The sequence below is a fragment of the Puccinia triticina genome, chromosome 2A (assembly GCF_026914185.1).
Source record: "Puccinia triticina chromosome 2A, complete sequence".
Taxonomy (NCBI): domain Eukaryota; kingdom Fungi; phylum Basidiomycota; class Pucciniomycetes; order Pucciniales; family Pucciniaceae; genus Puccinia; species Puccinia triticina.
In genome coordinates this window covers 5,505,301-5,524,193 of record NC_070559.1, presented here as the reverse complement: position 1 = coordinate 5,524,193, position 18,893 = coordinate 5,505,301, and the positions used below count along the sequence as shown (strand labels likewise).

Genomic DNA, 18,893 nt, shown 5'->3' with positions numbered 1-18,893 from the left:
AGCTTTTGTCATAGTTTGCCTTTTACCAAGCTTCAATGCACAGTGACTGTGCCAACAAAACCAATATATACTTGAGTGGAGCTAGAATGGAAGTTACACAGGAGAATGCCTCATATCAACTGCTGTCACTTTCCTGACTTTTTCTTGCAGTAATAGGTTGCCCCAGCTACACTGAAACAAAGATCTTATTGCCAAGGCTTGAAAACCTCTTTCACCTAGCTTAACAAAGCCACTTGAATGGAGGTTGGGGGGACCCCCATGGAGTGCTCTCCATAGGAGAGGCTTATGAGTTATCTCTCAAATTAAGTAGGAGCAGAAAGGATCTGCAATCTCAAAAACATTAAACAGCTTGTATAAAACAAAGGAATGCTGATAAAGAAAATTGAATAGGCAGAATGGTAGGTTTACTAGAGAAAAATTTGAGCTACTCATCAGTCTTGTAGCCAAAGAAATGAATCCTCCAGTCACAAAAGTTGTCAAAAATGCCTTTGTGTTTACCAAAAACAAACTATCACATCTCTTGAGTTTGGAAAATCCATCTCCATATTTGAATTGTTTGCCTCATACAGACACTACAAGAAAACATCACGCAACTGCTGTCAATTGACATGCAAGATGATCCAGGATAATGGCCATTCAAGCTCCACCTAAGTATGTAAATGTTTTCTTTGTTAAGATTTCAGCTCAACAAGAAGAGGCACCAAAGGGGGAGGGACTATCTGGGGTAACTGATAGGAACAAGGAGCAAGAAATGAGGTTGATTGGCTCAGACTCAATGCTCTATTTCAAATGTGAGGAGCAAACTTAAGAAGACAACTAGAGAGACCCTCAACAAGATCCAAAGGGGGCCTAGACAAGTGACAGGACATGAAGGGACAGGTGACAGGACAGGACAGGACAAGACAGGTAACAGGACAGAACAGGTGACAGGACAGAACAGGGGACAGGACAGAACAGGGTACTGGACAGGTGGACCACTTTGTCAAACAGGACAGGACAGGATTTGACCACTTGGTCAGACAGGGCAGGAAAAAGACAACATGGCCGGACAGGAAAGGAAGATAAAAGAACACTTGGTCAGACAGGAGAGAAAAAGACCACACAGCCAGACATGACAGGAAAAATAAAGTGAGCAGACAGGCTCTTATTCTGACATTCTTTGCACAGTTGACCACTGTGCGTTGAAGCTTTGTTGAAGTAAAATATGACAAAGGGCACACCAAAACTTAGATCTTTTTTGCCATGTTTTTGTGAATTTAATAAACTTGGATACATGTATCTTTATTTTATTTTTTGTAGAGACTGTAAAATGAAGATGTGTCTGGTGAGAGTCAAACTCACAACCTCAGCTATGCTGAGACACATACTAGAGTGCTGCCTTTACCAACTAGGCTACAGACGCTTGTGGCTGCAAGCTGGGTGGTTGGTGGGTAGTGCTCATGGGTCAATCCAACAGCCCTCCATACTGTGGTGATACATCATGGTAGCAGACTAACAGACAACTCAACACCCCCCCTTGCTACATGATGGGAAGTGGGGATTGACCCCAAGAGAGAGTGGGAATGAGACCCAGGAAAGATGATCAGTGTAGGGATTGAACCCGTGATCTAGATGTAGGCTTATAGAGGTTTGTGTGGTCTTACAAGTAAGCATTCACAAATTCATCAAGTCTCTATTGTAAGCGAGTAGCGCTCAGGTAGCTCTGGGCTCATAACCTGTAGAGACTGTAAAATGAAGATGTTTCTGGTGAGAGTCGAACTCACGACCTCAGCTATGCTGAGACACATACTAGAGTGCTGCCTTTACCAACTAGGCTACAGACGCTTGTGGCTGCCAGCTGGGTGGTTGGTGGGTAGTGCTCATGGGTTGATCCGACAGCCCTCCATACTGTGGTGATACATCATGGTAGCAGACTAACAGACAACTCAACATTTTTCAAGTACAATATAACAGTCAGATACAATTACATGTATTGTAATTGTTGCACCATTGTCTGCATTGTGGACTTTGCCAAGGAAGAAGGAATCATTGAAGTGATCTGGCAAACAACCAGATTCAAACATTTTCCAACCAAGCCCCTGTATCCCTCCAAACCCAACATGGTATTGTAACTCATTTTGGTTGCTCATTCCAGATAAACAGGAAACTTGCATCATGTGCCAAATTTTATCAAGACAAGTCTGATATTGATGTTTTAGAAAAAAACAAGTTCTACACAACCTTATGTTAACTCCCAAATCAATTCTGACTGACTTGGGAAATTGCCTCTCATCCACTTCAGAATCATTTATGGATTGTTTCCCAATCCACATCTGACTGAAATCTAACCAAAAATCACATAGAATTCAGCTCTGGCACTCCCTGGAGAGTGGGAACAGATCTCCCATGGTGAACCAAGTTGAATTGCTGGCCAGTTGCCCCTGTTCTTTTTCCACCGGCCCAGTGGCACTCAATCAGGGGAGGCTTTCTTTCCACTGGATCAGGTGAGCAATTTAGTTTTGACAGGTCTGAAAGCCCCAAGAGAGCTTTCCTGGGTGGTCAGGAGCAGGTGCTAAGATTATTTTTGGTTTTTTGGTATTTATTTTTTGCTTTTTTTCTGTGTCATTTGGAGCCTGAGGGCTCCAAAATCTCCAAGAATTTCATGGAGGGGCAAGAAAAATCCCCTCTGTTGCAGGCTGGTGGCAAAAAAATATGAAAAATCACACATTTTAATTTGCAGTGCGCAAAGAGCTGTGGCAGAAGTGCGCACTGGGTGCTGGACATTGAAACAACAAGCCCCACAGTGCTCAAAGAGTTTTTTGCAGTGTGCAAAGTGGAGGACTTCCTGTTGGCTAAAATGCTTAATCTAGAGGGACAGGCTAAACCTTACTGCACCAGGGTAGGCCATACTGTACCCTTTTTCTGTAACTGTCCTGGATGTCTTTGATGAAATTAGTGTAAGATTTAATGAAAAATTCTGGAAATAATCCACAAATGATCTGAAACTTATCCTGGATTCATGCATAAGCCATCCAGAAGTCATGCAGAAGTCAACTGGAACAAAACTGGAATGTGGTTGAAACCACTAAGACACAATTGCAACAATCAAATCATGATTCAATTTGAACTGTTTGTTAATGTAGATGAATTATTGGGGTACAATTCATATTATTTACATGCGTATGAAGGTGGTCATTATTTTCACTTTGCTAATGTAACTGTCATGTGCACAGGTGTAAGTTTGTTACAAATTGCAGGTTGGGCCTCCCGCAGATCAACATGTACACCCCTGTTAGAATGATGTGAAAGGCCCATCTGAATTTCCATACTTCCCCAAAGAATGGCTGGTATCATCTAGAATTTAGCCAAAAAAAGATGAAAGTAAGGTGAAAATATGAGTCAAGTCATTGCCAGCATATTTGGCTGGGTTGAATCCATCCTAGTTTAACTGGGATGCACTCAACCAAATTAAAAATGGGTTGATCTCAACCAATGAAATATAAAACCAAGGGAGGTACCTTGGATTTATATTTCATCAGTTGAGATCAACCAAGTTTAAATTGGTTGAGTGCATCCCAGTTTAACTAGGATAGCCTCAGCCCAGCCAATTATGCTAGCAGTGAGTCAAGCTTGGAGGTGCGTGGTCACAGATTTCAGCTAGACATCCTGGCTTCTTAACATATATAAGCATGTGAGTTTTTTTGTGTTTGTTTGTTTTCCAATGTCTCCATGCACATGCATGTGAGTTTTTTTCCACTTTGCCAATGTCCCCTTTGTGTACGCGCGTACATTAGGGTGACAGATCACTGGAGGGGCCTTTCACAGCTCCATTACGAGTAAAACCTGTTCAAAAAGCCATGAGAGCCCCCGCAAATCACATTTACATTGTGTGGAACCCCTTTGACATAGAGAAATTGATTAACAGAAATCCACCATAAACAAGTAATAATTGGGCATTGATTAACTATGATTTCATGACAGGTTGTAATTAAGTTATCCTTAGAAAATTAAATGATTCTATACAACATTGCACAAGGTACTGTGACAATTCTGCATCACTTCTGACACACTTCCCATTGACTTCTGAAGAATTTATCAATCATTTCCTAATCCACATCTGACTCACATCAGACCCAGAACAACATAAAATTAGACTCTGGCACTCTCTGGAGAGTGCTTCATGAAGTCTCCCAGGGTGCTGGCTGGTGAAAATTGATTGATATTGGAGGACTTCCCGTCAATCTGGGAACCAAGATTTTTCCAGATTTTGCGGGGAAATCTGGGCTCGATCTTCCCAAATCCTAGATCTTCCCAGATTTCCCTGCAAAATCTGGGAGAATCTGGGTTTCCAGATCGGCGGGAAGTCCTCCATTGAAGGACTTCCTGTCAATCTGGAAAGTCAGATCTGACCGGCCAGATTTCAGATTTAGCAGGGACATCTAGGCCCCTAAAAAATCCCCAAAGTGATCCAGAGTTCCAGATTTCAGATTGCCCTGCAAAATCTGAAATTCCAGATCTGTTCAAAAGTGACAGGAAGTCCTCCATTGGAGGACTTCCTGTCAATCTGGGAGCTCAGATTTTTCCAGATTTTGTGGGGAAATCTGCGCTCGATCATCCCAAATCCCAGATCTGCCTAGATTTGCCTGCAAAATCTGGGAAAATCTGGGTTTCCAGATCTACGGGAAGTCCTCCATTGAGTTTTCACCAGCAAACAAGGTTTAGCAGCCTCCTCTAAATCAAACCTTTAGGCGACGGGAAGTCCTCCACTGTAAGTCCGTTAATTTTTTCAATTTTTTCTTTCAGAATCATTCAACTGGGAACTTATTTTTCACCCCTGCAGCCAATCCCATGACCTGTGGCCTGAGTAACTTAACTAAGACCCTCTCTTTGTGGAGGGGGGACGCCGTCCTGCAGGGACCCTCCCCTCCTTCGGAGGCTCTCTTTGCGAGGGGCACTCTGCGCCAGCCAGGCTGCACCAGGCCCTCCAAAGAGGGTCTTGTGTTAAGTTAGTGGCCTGAGCTTCTGTAATGAAAAACTACCTTAACAAAGCCTCTTGGGCGGAGGGTCCGGGGGACCCGCCCGGAGGGCTCTCCGCAGGAGAGGCTTATGAGTTAAGTCTTGATTTAAGCAGGAGCAGAAAGGATCTGCTACACTACAAATCCCAACTAATATAGAAAAACTGAATACACAGATTTTTAGGTTCTGTTCTTGCAAGGAATTTGATTCACTTATCTATCTTGTAGCCACTAGCCAGAAAAGCAACTCCTGGAGTCCCAAACAAGTGGAGCCTCATTTGGAAGACTTGTGCATTTTTGATCTTTTGAAAAGGTCAACAGATTGTGATAGAAAAAATCTGAGTGGACCAAATTGTAGAGAAAGAAAAGTAGCATAGGGTACAGATAGGGCATATTGGTGGGGAGGCTGTGGGAGGAGCTATAAAAATTTTAAAAACCTCTCAGCCAAATGAACTTTCTGCTCCCGCGTAAAATTTGGGATAATGCGCAAGTCCCTCCCTGTGGGAGGGGCGGCTTCGCCGCCAGCCACAGCGAGCCTCCCACCAGGGGGACTTGTGTTAAGTAAGGGTCAATGGAATTTTACAATCCATTTTTTACAACTCATATAGTTTGTAAAATGTAATGGTTGCAAAATTCCACAAAATACCATGAATTGTGGAATTTTGCAACTCATCACCAAAAATGGTGACTTGCAAAAGAAAGGTATGCAAGATTTAGCTTGCAAAACTGCGGCGAAACAAGCTGAAGACCAATTTTACAACACATTAATTGCAAACCATATGGCACGCAAAATATATCAGTTGCAAAAATACATTATGGCTGGGGGATGAGGGAATTTGCAACCCTTCCGCCCGCAACTCATTATGAGTTGCAATATATGTATTGTGAATACCAAAAATACGAGAAATAAATGTAATTTTGCAAACCTTACTTTGCAAACCAGAGAAAATAAAATGAGAAATGATTCACAAACAACAGAAATGCTTCTCATAATTTGCAACTCAAACATTCAACATGAAAACAAGGAAAGCAAGTACATGATACCGGCAGAGAACTAAAAGCAAACAACTTGAATTCATTTTTTTCTACGGTTAGATCGCCGTCTTGCGCTTTCAGGTGGTAAGGGGGGGCTTGCAGGTTTGACTTTTGAAAGCAAAGGTAATTTCAGCACTAAACGAAGTCGAGTTGGCTGGGAGGAAACCTGAGTTCCGGTGGGAGTCTCCTGAGATTGATCCAGAAGAAGTTGATTGGAAAGGAACGATTCATCTCCAGCCGTCTGATTGAATGATTTGTCTCCGGCCGTTTGTTTGAAAGATTCGTCTCTGGCTGTTTGATTGAACGATTTGTCTCCGGCCGTTTGATTGAACGATTCGTCTCCGGCCGTTTGATTGAACAATTGGTCTCCGGCCGTTTGATTGAACAATTGGTCTCCGGCCGTTTGATTGAACGATTGATCTCCGTCTGTCTGATTGAATGATTCATCTCCGGCCGTCTGATCGGCAACAATTGATTTGTCTCCGGCTGTCTGATCAAAGAAAGAGTCATCTTTTTCGAGAATGTTGGCTACATCTGATTCAACTTTGGCCTCTTCGGTTTCCTTGATTGCAACGAGCTTCTTCTGGCTCTTCTTTCTGTTTGTTTTCTTTTTGCCGGTGGTTGATTCTTCAGGTGAAACATTACTTTTGGTTGTTGTTTCATTGTTTGAATTTAATTCCTCGTGTGCGATCAAAGTCAAAGTGTGAGATATGTTCAATATCAATTTCATCTCTCTGAAAGGGACATCTCCAGCTGCATCCGAATTGTCGTCCATAAATTTTTGGATTGAGTTGTTCATGTATTCTTCCTCGGAAGAAGTCCACGTACGCGAATACAAGAGCCAGGAAGTATACATTTCTGCCCCAGCAATAGAACTGGGGACTCGATTGATTTGCTGAGCATAGCCATCATTCTCCAAATCATTATGCATCCAAACAGCGGTCAAACTTCCCTTTTCGGCAGAGATATTTGCGCTTCGGAGGACCTTACACCAGTAGTGGCCCCCATTCCAGAATCCTCGAGAGATGAGTGTGTAAGTGGCGCCTCCGACGTTCAACTTGAAAGGCCAATTGGTCGTCGCCATGAAGCCATCGCGTCGTGGCACGTCGTCTACGGAGCTGACCTCAAGGTGGAAGTTGAGGTGAAGGGGGGGAGAGACCTTGTCAAAGTTCAGCTTGCATCGATCAATCAAGTAGTGTGCTGATTGCTGCAATACTCCGGGGTTGTTGTAAATCTTGATTTCGGAGGAGACCTTCTCAAGCTTTCCTTTCTTTTTAGGCTTTGACTTTGCTTTAGTTGATGGCTGAGTTTCGGCACATTCCTTGCACACAAGACCAGAGGTACCTATCAATCCGCTTGTTTGCCAAGTTTCCACAAGCTTGGCAACATCCGAGTAAGGAATCCGATTCGAATCAAACATCTGAGGCTTGACAACCAGGACGTGGAGGCTTCGGTCGGCTCGATCAGGGTGTGATTGCAATACGTCGGGCTGTAGTTCGCAGGTAAACGTTCTGTGTTCGTGGATAGAGAACAGTTTCTTGTATTCCGGGCTCAGGTGGAGTTTGGGATCCAACACCACCTCCAGGAAGTAATCGGCCGAGCAAAATGCGCCAGGTATGAAGCTTGCAGGGTATTTGGCATTCAGAAGGTCAAAAATATGGTTTTGGCCGCGGGTGATAGTTGATCGGATTGAGTTGCCACCATTCAATTCTCCAGTTGATCGACACGAGAAGTGATCATGTGCCAAGTGGGTGAAGACATCCTTCCCCTTTCCGCCGATTCCACGAAGCCACAACGGGCTGAATAAAGCGTACAAACTTTCCAATCCGGCAGCTAGCCAGCAGCGGTTGGCTCGCTGGCTGTTGTCGCGAGCCGCTTGATAGGACGGATAAGCTGCCCAGAGATTTTTGTTGAAGTTTCTCGAGTTAGGTGGCCGTCCAGTCTTGGCTTTCTTATTCCTGTCAATCAGATCATCAGTGGTGTCCGGTGGTCTTCCATCATTGACAAACTTATTGGCTCGCTTGCGCTTCTTGTCCATCCCTAAGGTGAGACCTATATCTTTAGACTTCTCGCCTCCATAGTTGATTTGAACTCCGTTCATTACAGCCTTCCAATCTTTTTCCAGCATATCGACGAAAGTGAAAAGGTCTATCATACCAACCATCAGGCACTGCTTTCCTTCGCTGTATTATGGGGACAAACAAAGCAGGTCAAACGTTGAGCTCAAACTGTAACAATAAAGAAAAAACAACTTACCTGAGACAATAGTATGTCCGATGCATGCTCTCCTGGGCATTTGTAGTTTTGGGAAGTCCATCAGGCTTGTCTTCAAGTCTTGATTCTCGAGAAGGAAACAAAAGGGCCTCAACATCTGAAACCGTCCACCAATCAAGCCATTTTCGGACCTTGGGAAAACGACGACGGATGAAGTCAATCTTTTGTTCATGTGATTGCCCTCCTGGCTCAGCCCAATCGAGGAGACCCATGCAGGCCTTTCGGAAAGGCTCCTATATAAATACAACACAGTTATCAGAATTATTAAACATGAGTTGTAAAATTACAAATCAAATTTTACAAATCAATATGATTTGTAAAAGTCATTTTTACAAATCATATACAGATTTGAACAGAATAGCAACTCACCTCCTGGTCCACTGTTATGAGAGCCCGATTACGTTTAATCCGTGTGATTGATTGGCGGTAATGCTCGCGGCAACCTTTTAACATGCCCCTCACCTCCTTGCGAGTTCCCTGTCGAAAGACTTCAATGTAAGCCGACACAAAACCCTCAACTTGAGCTGCTGAGAAGTCGACAACTTCGCGGACCAGTGTGTCTCTCTCGGCGGGGGTGATTGAAGCTGCCAGAAACTGCCGGAATAGTGTAGCAAAGTGAATCTTGTAATATTCTTCGCTGAGACCTCGAATCCATGTAAGTTGAACTGGTATCCATCTTTGAAGATCGTTGCAGTACATTGAAGTTGTGAGCAAATATCCGGTTTCAAAGTACCAATATGTTACATCAGATATCAGACCACCGCTGTAGACTTGATTTTCCTTATTGCGAGCCAGTAAGCGTTTGACCATCCATTTGGTTTGGAACGTGAAATGCTCGGCCATCGGCATGAAAGATGATGAAATTATCCACATTCCCCGCCTGTTGGATTGATAATTGTAAGGAAGCTGCAGAAAATGTATATATTCAAACACATTATTGGAAGCAAAATAACTTACGAGGCCCATCCAAACATGTCCAATATAAATTTATCCCCCACACCGGCGCCAAGTTTGTCAGGTGCCAATCCCAATTCTGCCAGCAAGCATTGGCGGGAATAGGCTAGTTGATCTCTGTTCTGATAAGCTGGATGGATGGAAACAACGCTATCAAAAGCCAAATGAGGATCGGTGGGCTTCCCCATCTATACAATGGGCAAAAAAAGGGCCAAATGCCAGGTCAGATTGATTGAAGAACAATCAATACAAAACCCGATGATATCAGGCATCACAGACTACATACCTTAAGCTTTAGTGCGCCGGCCTTTGGATTCTTCTTGATTTCGGATTTTAATTCTTCCTTTGCGAGCGGGTTGGGTTTTTTGGCCTCAGGCCATGGATGCGGGTGTTCGCCCTTGTGCCTGAGGAGCCCCCATCCTGATGGGAGATGGTGATTGAAACGGATAGCAACTTTCTCGTTGGGGCATGTGACATGGGAAACAGTGCCGTTGCACTTGCCTGCAAGGCCTCAACATTTTATCCTGTGAGAGTTGTGAAAATAATGTTTGTAAAATTGAGTTTGCAACCCATTTGTCAATGAAGTATTTCAAAAGCAGAAAGAGAACAGGTGAGAACTAACCCCTTTTCCAGCTTTGCTTGACCTCCTTTTCCAGTTGGGGGTGAGCCTGCCCAGTTGCACGACGGGTTATTGCAGACCAGAGCGCCAAGGCAGAAATACCGTGTCACTTTCCAGGTTTTGTTGCTGCGATAGCTGACTGTACTCGTCTTTGTAAATCCAACAGAGCCGAAGTTGGTGACATCGTCTCCAGGGAGGCGTAAAAAGGTTGTCCTTCCATTTGGGTAGATTGGGTAGCCTTGCTTGTCAAGCCCGCATCCATGATCAATGTACGTCTCAAATGCTTCATTCATGTCCGGAAGGAACCATTCTTTTTTGGTTGCTTTCCTCTTTGGCAGTGGATCGACATCATCATCAGAAGGCTCATCATCTTCACTTTCAACACCAACTCCTTCGTCATCCGCATCGTCAGAAGATGTTGTTTCCAAAGTTTCTGGTTCCTCAAGATGTATTTTTTTGTCGGTCTTGCTGCGCATCTTGCACTTCTTTGTGATTTTTGGCGGCGGCGAAAATCTGTTTTTGGTTTTCTTCAAGGGATCGATTGAGAGCTGCATCACATGAGAGTTGGATTGTTCGCTGTAATGTGACCAAGATTGCAAAGATTTGGCGGGAGACGGTAACGGTTCAGCAGCAATGGAGTTGACCAATTTTTTGTCTTGGGAAGCGGAGGAATCGGAGGAGTGGGACCAGTTTGGGCTGAGGGGTGGGATAATGGATTCCAATGAGGGGAGATGGTGCCAGGTGGTGATAGGGCTAGATTCCGGGTTGAACAACGGTAGAGGGCTAGTGTTAGTGCACAGATCCATTGGACTTGTTGCATTTGTGAGAGTTGTTGGAGTCGGATTTGTCATTGTGTTGGGAGCTCAAATGGTTGGATATGACAGATGGTGGGAGGGGATGGAGAGGGTGCATTGCTTTGATTGTTCCTCTTGCTGATGATGTCATGTTTGTTTGTTGAGTCAGTTGAGTTTGTTTGTTGGATCGATTGCAAATTATGTTCATATGTAATGTAAAATTGTATCTCACGGGTTTCTGAAGCTTATTTGCGTAGCTTATTTCACATGCCATAGTAGCTTGCAAGAAACTAGCATGTGAAATTACATTTTCACAGCTTGTTACATACGTTTACAAACCAGCCTTGCAAGACTTGCAACATATAGTTAAGGCTGGCACCCGGAAAGTACCACCCGGGTGGAACCACCCGGGTGCGGGTGGTCGGGATGAGGCCAACACCCCACCCGAACCCCCGGGTGGATTCGCAGTACAAAATGGGCGGGCTTAGAGGTTTATTACAGCAAAAAAGCGGGCCTCAGTGCTCCGATGAGGAGAGAAAGCTGTACCTATAAGCAAGGTAGGTATATACAAGAGATTTTGAACGGACAAGCGAGTGTATCGACTGGGTTGAATGAGTGTTTGAGATGAGAAACAAAAAAACAAGGAACTAAATTGGGCTATCAACTAGCTGATACCATTCCTTAAGACATAGTAGCTGTTCTACGCTTGCAGGATCGAGCGATGCACGCTGCCAAGAGACTACCCGACGACCTTTAGAGAAGACTCGCTCTGAGGCTGCGCTTGTAGCGGGAATGGCCAGGTAGCGGCGAGCCATCTTCGATAAGATTGGAAATCTCGATTGTCGCCTAGCCCAGTACTTCAAGATTGGAGTTCCTTCGGGTTCAAGCTCTTCTGCTAGATAACGACGGATCTCTGCTTCGATTGTGTCCAGCTCGGTGGCAGGTTCATATAGTTCCGAGAAGAAGTTGGATGTATTCTTCTTTGGAGCGGGGTTTGAATTTGTCGGCTGAGCAGGATCTAGTGTCTCATTGAAAGTCTTTGCAACCTGGTGAAATGTTCCAATGATTCCGTCAACAGAAATACAATAGTGCTGTTCGATAAAGGTTTCGTTCTTTTTCCAGACGGCCGTCTTGAAGGTCGGGTCAAGGATCATCGCACAAATGTAAATAGGTTTGTTGAGTGCGGAACGAAGGTAGCCTTCGATCTTGTTGACAATTTGGGTTGCAGGTTGAATCAGCTGGGCTTGGTCATATAGACCATGCTGAACTCGCTTCAAGTGCTTCATCAACACTATGTAGATAGGGAGTGCAGTGTTCAACGTTGGGTAGTTCGATCCGCATAGCATGCGAGTTGCTTCGTTGAGAGGTTCTAGCAAGCGCATCAGATTTGCTGCTTGGTCCCATTCGGCCATGGACAAGATGAACAATCGGGTTTCGGAACTCTCATTACAGAAATGGATGCAAGACTGGCGAAGTTGAATCGCACGATTGAACATTTCAAAGGTTGAGTTCCACCGAGTGGTTACATCAATCTCCAGGCAACAAAGCTTGGAGCCTGATTCTTTGAGCTCTGGCTGGGCGAATTCAACAACTTTACGGAATCGTTCACGGCGTTGCGGAGAAAACCTAACGTAAGTACACATTCCGTGAATTCTCTTGAGGATGGTTTTGAGATTTATTCCAATGCCGTCCGGATCGGAAGTCAGATGCGAGATGCGCATGACAGTCTGGACAGATTGGGATGCATCGGGTTAGTTGGCATCCTGGTCATCAACTTCGTCTCCCATGGATATTTCTTCGCCGTTGCGGTCTTCTTCGATGCCGCCCAGAACCGCGAGACCAGCTTTTGCTCCTAGATTTATTACATGGGCGATGCAACCCAATAGGTGGGTGTCAACGTTGAAAGAAGGCATTTGAGTTTTCAATTCTCGAGCCATTTTGCCGTTGGTAGTTGCGTTATTGGCAGTAATCGTATGCAGTTTCTTGAGGAGGCCATAGTCTGTAAGCACATGATGGAAAAGCTCGGCAAAATTTTTTCCAGTATGCTTTCCTGAAGGAATAAAAAAAGGTGAAAATATCATATCAGGATGCGCGCAGAGGTAAGCAATATAAAACAAGAGGACATACCTCGTACATAGGGGACTCCGATGGTCATGTCAATCAGCTCGAACTCTTCATTAATAAAGTGGGCTGTTACACCCATGAAAGCAGTTGAATTCGGCGCAGTCCATGCATCCTGGGTGAAGCAGACAAAATCTTGGCCCCGGAGATATTGAGTCTTCATCTTTTCTTGGGAGTGGAGATATACCCTCGTCAAATGATTCGCCATAGTCTTTCGGTTGATGGGTTCCATCAACGTTGCCGCTTCTTCATTCACCAGTCTAATCAGGTTTTTGAACGAAGGTCTATCCACAACCGAAAACGGGAGATCAGCGTCGGCAATAAAATAAATCAACGCCGTCTTGAGGGATTCTTGGTTCAACTGTAACTGAGAATTTTCCGGGGCCTTCAGCATGTTGATACAAAAAATCAATGCAAAAGATCCTGGAGATTCACCTTTGGGGCCAGAATATTGGTTTTTGTCCATCGTCCAATGTCAGTTTGTGATTTATCGATCTTTTTACTGAGCCTCGGATCAACAAGTCGATGGAGATTTTGAAGGTGTTTGTGGAAGTTTTTTGTGCTTCCACTTCGATCTTTCTTCAACGTTGCGCCGCACATCCTGTTATTCTTACCAACAACTTGGCAGATTGCGCTGCCTCCATCTTTGGTTTCTTTGAAATGGGTCCACACCCAACTACGCTTCTTTGATTGACTTTGAGGTTGGCTTGAATTCTCGTCTTCGTCGTCAACTTCAATCTCAATAACATTGGAGCGTTTGGAGGTGGAACTGGTGGAATTCACAGGGCCAGCGGGGGCAGGGTGAGAGGTTTTCTTGCGCTTCATATTGACTGAGGATGCTATAGATCGTTGAGACTGCAAGTGCACGGCCACAACTCCAGCAGTCTCCTCTGCTCAGCTCAGGGGCGAAAAAAAAGCTTAACCACCCGGGTGGATCCCGTTCCACCTGGGTGGTTTCGGATCTGGGGTTCGGGATGAGGCTGACCCCCCGCCCGAACACCCGGGTGCCAGCCTTAATATAGTTTGTGAATTTACTCCATACACATGGCTGACACAGATTTACAATCCTTTATTTGCAACACATTTATTTACATACGTCCAAATTAGCCTCATGTGCCGTAAAATTATATTACAACCCCATGTCTATCCAATTTTACAACCCATCAACTTTACAAACCATATGAATTGTAAAAAATAGTTTGTAAAATTCACTTACCCCGTTAAGTAAAATGTGGTGCCAAAAACTTGAGTGCACCCACTGTGCAGTGGGTAGACAGAAGTTTTGGCCACTTTTTTTACAGAGGCAAGGAGGTCTCACAGGACTCCATATTTTGTTCTTTTCTAAAAAAAGAAAAAAAAAAGTGTAGAAACTTCTGTCTACCCACTGACATTAACCACTTGGAATTCTACAATCTCATCAGATGCACAGGTACCATCGGACGGATATGTAGATAAACCCTTTCGAGGTGAGCGCTCATAACGCACAGAAACTTCATTTTGTGAATTTTAATAAGCAACCAACGGGAAACTGTTTGTATCAGCACGATGGCCAAGTTAAGCGATTTATCGGCCGATCTTGTCCAGACCATCATCGACGACATCATGCTTACTTGGTCCAAACAACAATATAACGCCGGTAGTCGCGCCCGGCACGATGAAGAACACCACAAACTCGATCACAACGGACTCACGCCGATCGACTTGAAGTGGCCAAGAGCTCCTATCCAACGTCGAAAGATGGTCAGGCGGGATCAACGTAATTATATTTCGCTAGGACGGGACTATCAACAAACCGCATCGTCCCGCCGTCAAGTTTCATGGCCAGAGGGTGATCTCTCTTGATCAAATGATAGTCTTATCAGACTCGTATTTATACTGAATCTTTTGCATTGTATGCATCTCTTCCCAGGTCTACCAGATAATCCTTGTTTACCCCTTTCGTTGGTTAGTCGCACCTTTCGACAATGTGCGCAAAAGAAACTATTCGAGCATGTGGTTCTGGACAGCCCATGGCAGGCGCACTTCTTCCACCGGACTCTGACTGGCTCAGCACCTGTTAGCGAACCGACACGCGCCGACAACGCATCATCTAAAATCGAGGAACCTCATCGGATCAAGCTGGCTCAACATGTCCGCACCTTACAGTTCATGTGGAGCGGCATCTGTTCGATGGACAGGGGCGGCGGCTCTCTGGTCTGTGAGATCCTCCGATCCTGTCCATTCCTCGAGAACCTCGCGATCAGCAATGCTCTCTGGCGTAGTTGCCCAGAGCCCGTCTTGGAAGCCATGGCCAGTCGGCGGTTGATCAAGGAATTTCTGATCCTTGCCAAGCCCTGTCCAGACAACTGGGGTCCCCGATGGGCTGCCGACACGATGCTTGCTCGGCTATTCACCCAATGGGACCAGCTTCATACAGTCGAGTTGCACAAGCTCGCTGGCCGGCCGGTCGAGATGATCGAACAGTCCTACGGCTCGATTCCCGTCGCGAACTGTGCCCTACGAACGGTAATCTTGGTCGAGCCTAATTTACACGAGAATGAATTGGCAATTCTGTTGAAGAACTCTCGAGAAAGCTTGCGTACACTCGAGATCATTGAGCCAAGCGAGCGACTCGACCGACGGGGGCTGATTCAACTGCTCCAAGAATACACCAGCCCAGATTTAGAATCCTTAAGACTCGGCCTGGAAGGGTGGTCCCCGTATGACGCTTATCTGCTCATGCAAGGCTCTGGTCACGGAATATCCGATGGTGAAGGCTCTGATGCCGAGAGATCTAATACTGGAAGTTCTGATTGCGACGGCTTTCCTGATCCTGAAGTATCTTATGGCAACGGCTCGGCTGATGCTGAAGCACTTTATGGTGACGGGTGGGCTGATACTGAAGGATTTTATGGCGACGGGTCGGCTGATGCTGAAGGATTTTATGGCGACGGGTCGGCTGATGCTGAAGGATTTGATGGCGACGGGCCGGCTGATGCTGAAGGATCTGATGGCGACGGCTCTACTGATGCAGAAAGATCTGACGACGACCCATCTACGAACCAGGCCCTGATGGACATTCTCTTTCGATCACCGAATATTTTACGAAATCTCAAGTCCTTGTCATTCAGCGGCGAAATAGCCTCCCCAAAGCTGTTTGCACTCTTGCCTCAATCACTCATCAAACTGGCTTGGCAATATTGCAACCACAAGCCAACGGCACTGGCCAAGATACTCTCATGCCCGGCTGAGTCCGGCAACTCATTGCCCAATTTAAAGTGCTGCTCAGCTCGTATTCGCAGAGAATGTCAGTTTATTAAACTTTGCTTTTCTGCATCTCCAAATAGCTGCATACATAAGTGAACCCCAGATATCTGATGATGTGCTAACTCCTGATTTCTATGATTTTTTTTATTTGTTTTCTACGAATCACGAAAATCGAATCATCTGGCGTCTTCTTATGTTAGGGCGAGAGGAAGATTGGAAGGTGATATCGGGAGTGTTAGAAAGCCGAGGGGGATGTCACCAAGATGTGAATCCGTTCTATGGGGGGCAGACTGAAAGTGAGAATGATAGGGAAGAGTCTCCCAACCGATGGGAATGGGAAGCGGACCATGCCCCTCCCTCAGAGATGGACTACAAAAATCTTTGGGATTAGTAAGACTGGACTGGTCACTTTTATTCATCATGTTATCTCTGTCTATCCCTCCTTCCTGCTGGACTGATCTGTACAGTCTGACAAGAGGAGGCTAGAACTATACATGTAACCTGACATTGTCAAAACCAGATAATTGTCCCAAATACATAGCTCAACAAATCCTTTTTTTGAGTGTAATTTTGCCTTGAGTATTGCACACTATGATTATTCAAGTATCTGACTACTTAGAAGTAGGAAAGAGGGACAGAGGATTTAACATAGAGAGATTGTTAAACTTAGGAGAGTATGCGGTAACAGGATATCTCATCAGAGAGAAGTGAAAGAAAAGAGACAGAGAAAAAAAAGAAGAAAGTACATAAAAAGTGAAACTACAAGAGCGTGCATAGGATCAATCCAAAAAATGAAACCAGCCTGACTTCATGATGAATTTAAAAATCAGGCTATGCGCCTTTGGGAGATGGAGTAGAAGATGTGGTATGTTTGAGTCAACCTTAAGCTTCTTTGATCTGGCTTTCCAAATTAGTTCCCTCCAAGGTTGTTGATACTCCGGGCATAGGTAAAGGAAGTGATTGGTATTTTCCCGGCCTTTGCAGAAGGGGCAGATGGGGTCTAGTATTTGTTTGGCTTTGAAAAGGTAGGCATTGAGGGGCACATGGCCTGTATATTTTCCTTTGACCAAAGATCAGCACAAAGTGCTTCACTTGGCACTACTTCCTCCATGCACCAAGTAAATCTCTCTAATAATACACATTTTAATTCAAAAAAAATGGGTTTTCTACAATTGGAAGCACAAACACAAAGTAAAACTCTAGTTTTAAGCTTGCAGATGCCAACCGCAGAACCAAAAATGAAGCTGTTGACATTTTAAATGGATTCTACTTAGGCACTCAATACTTGGAATGGGTGAAAAAAATCAATATGTGTAAAATTAACCTTGTACAAGGTCTCTTGAGAAAGACCTTGCATGCTCTCCCTCTTGGGGTAATTTGAGCGGAAAAGTCGCTGTGAGGACCATAAAGGCTGGGGCTGGTGTCATGCTTACACCTCTTGCCAGCCCCGCTTCAAGTGCAGGCCGTCAAAAATGAATCCCCTTTAATTATGAATGGAGGATTTTTTGTTGTACCCTTTTTTTCAAGTTGTCAAATTTAGAACTCATCAGCTCCCAAGATTGGGACAATGAACAAATTGAATGGAAAGAGGTTTCATACGCACCGAAGGTACGGTAAGTTTACTAACGTCACAACAAGCACCCACCAGATCGCGCGACGAGCAAACAGATTCCCCGCTGATCTCAGGTTTTACAGCCAAAACTGTGCGTAGACAAGAAATATTTACATTCAACAAGATTACAAACCGGATGATCAATCACATTTATCTTTATCAAAGATGGAAGTTCACTCACTTTTGTCAGCTTTGCTGTTTATCTCAGATCGTATGAAGCAAAAAAGTTGACGTGATTTACTGCATGGATTGCGAGCTGAGCCTGGTGATGGGCGCCCCTTGGGAATCTCAATGGCATACCCCGAAGATGCGGCAAGCAAAAATATAACTGCAGAGCACAAGAGCATTATGGTCCTCGGGAGGATAACTCGTTTATGAAGACAATAGAACTCAAGGAAACTTTAAAGAAAATGTAGTCTGAAAAAGGCTAATGAATCAAAGGCTTCTGATAAGTAAATTTTGGTAATGTTGAGCAAGTAGTCAAAATATTGGGCTTCTGATGACTGCTCAATGATGAGGATGTGGGAAATTTCCGACTTGAGATGCACAAGAATGGGGTTTTTATAACCACAGAATGAATCTTGGTTGAATGTTATTAAGAATGAAGGGGGAGCTAGGCGACGAAATAAGTGAATAGGAGACACTGCCCACAAGCACAGCAGCAATTTAACAACTAGATACCGGTGCCGGTTGATATTTCCAAGGCCTATTTGGCGTGATAGTTTTTATACATGGAGCCATGGTAACAGATAGCAAGCAGAGCAACGCTTGCCCTCGAACCGGGAGCCAAAATTTGGTGAGCTCACTGGAGTGATGACGAAGGTAGATCAAGGGCAAACTTGACAAAGTCCCTCGCTGCTGCGGGGCGTTGGACTTAGAAGTGTGTACTTGCGACCTGACGGAATCATTCACGATTCTGATCAAGGAGCTTGCTGTCAAGAAGTAGGAAATCTTGCCTGTCCTCCTGGGTCTTTCTAGAAGTCCACTTGGCCAATCAAGCTTAAAAAAACATTACCAAAATCTTGAACTAAAGATCAAGTCAGTAGCAGAGTTCACAATTGAATTATACGAAACTTTAGAGCAAATCTGAACACCTTCATCAACCATTCTTTAAGAGTTTGGAAAGCTTTCAATCAAGGTATATCTGGGCAATCAACCCGAAGAATTTCTTCATTTTTCGAAAACTTCATGATATAAAACTCTATAAAACTCAAAATGGGCTTTAAAGCGCTTGCACTGTGTTA

General features: G+C 44.6%; 2 protein-coding genes across 2 annotated transcripts; one reads left to right on the top strand and one right to left on the bottom strand.

The window, feature by feature from the left end:
* Positions 1 to 6,164: 6,164 nt before the first annotated feature.
* Positions 6,165 to 6,476, bottom strand: PtA15_2A611 (uncharacterized protein; the record flags this gene model as incomplete). Its single annotated transcript, XM_053166649.1, has 1 exon — positions 6,165 to 6,476. The coding sequence occupies one exon, from the start codon at positions 6,474 to 6,476 to the stop codon at positions 6,165 to 6,167; it is 312 nt and encodes a 103-aa protein (XP_053017849.1).
* Positions 6,477 to 14,336: 7,860 nt separating this feature from the next.
* PtA15_2A610 (uncharacterized protein) lies at positions 14,337 to 16,428 on the top strand (the record flags this gene model as incomplete). Its single annotated transcript, XM_053166648.1, has 3 exons — positions 14,337 to 14,619; positions 14,701 to 16,077; positions 16,238 to 16,428. The coding sequence occupies 3 exons, from the start codon at positions 14,337 to 14,339 to the stop codon at positions 16,426 to 16,428; spliced, it is 1,851 nt and encodes a 616-aa protein (XP_053017848.1).
* Positions 16,429 to 18,893: the final 2,465 nt, after the last annotated feature.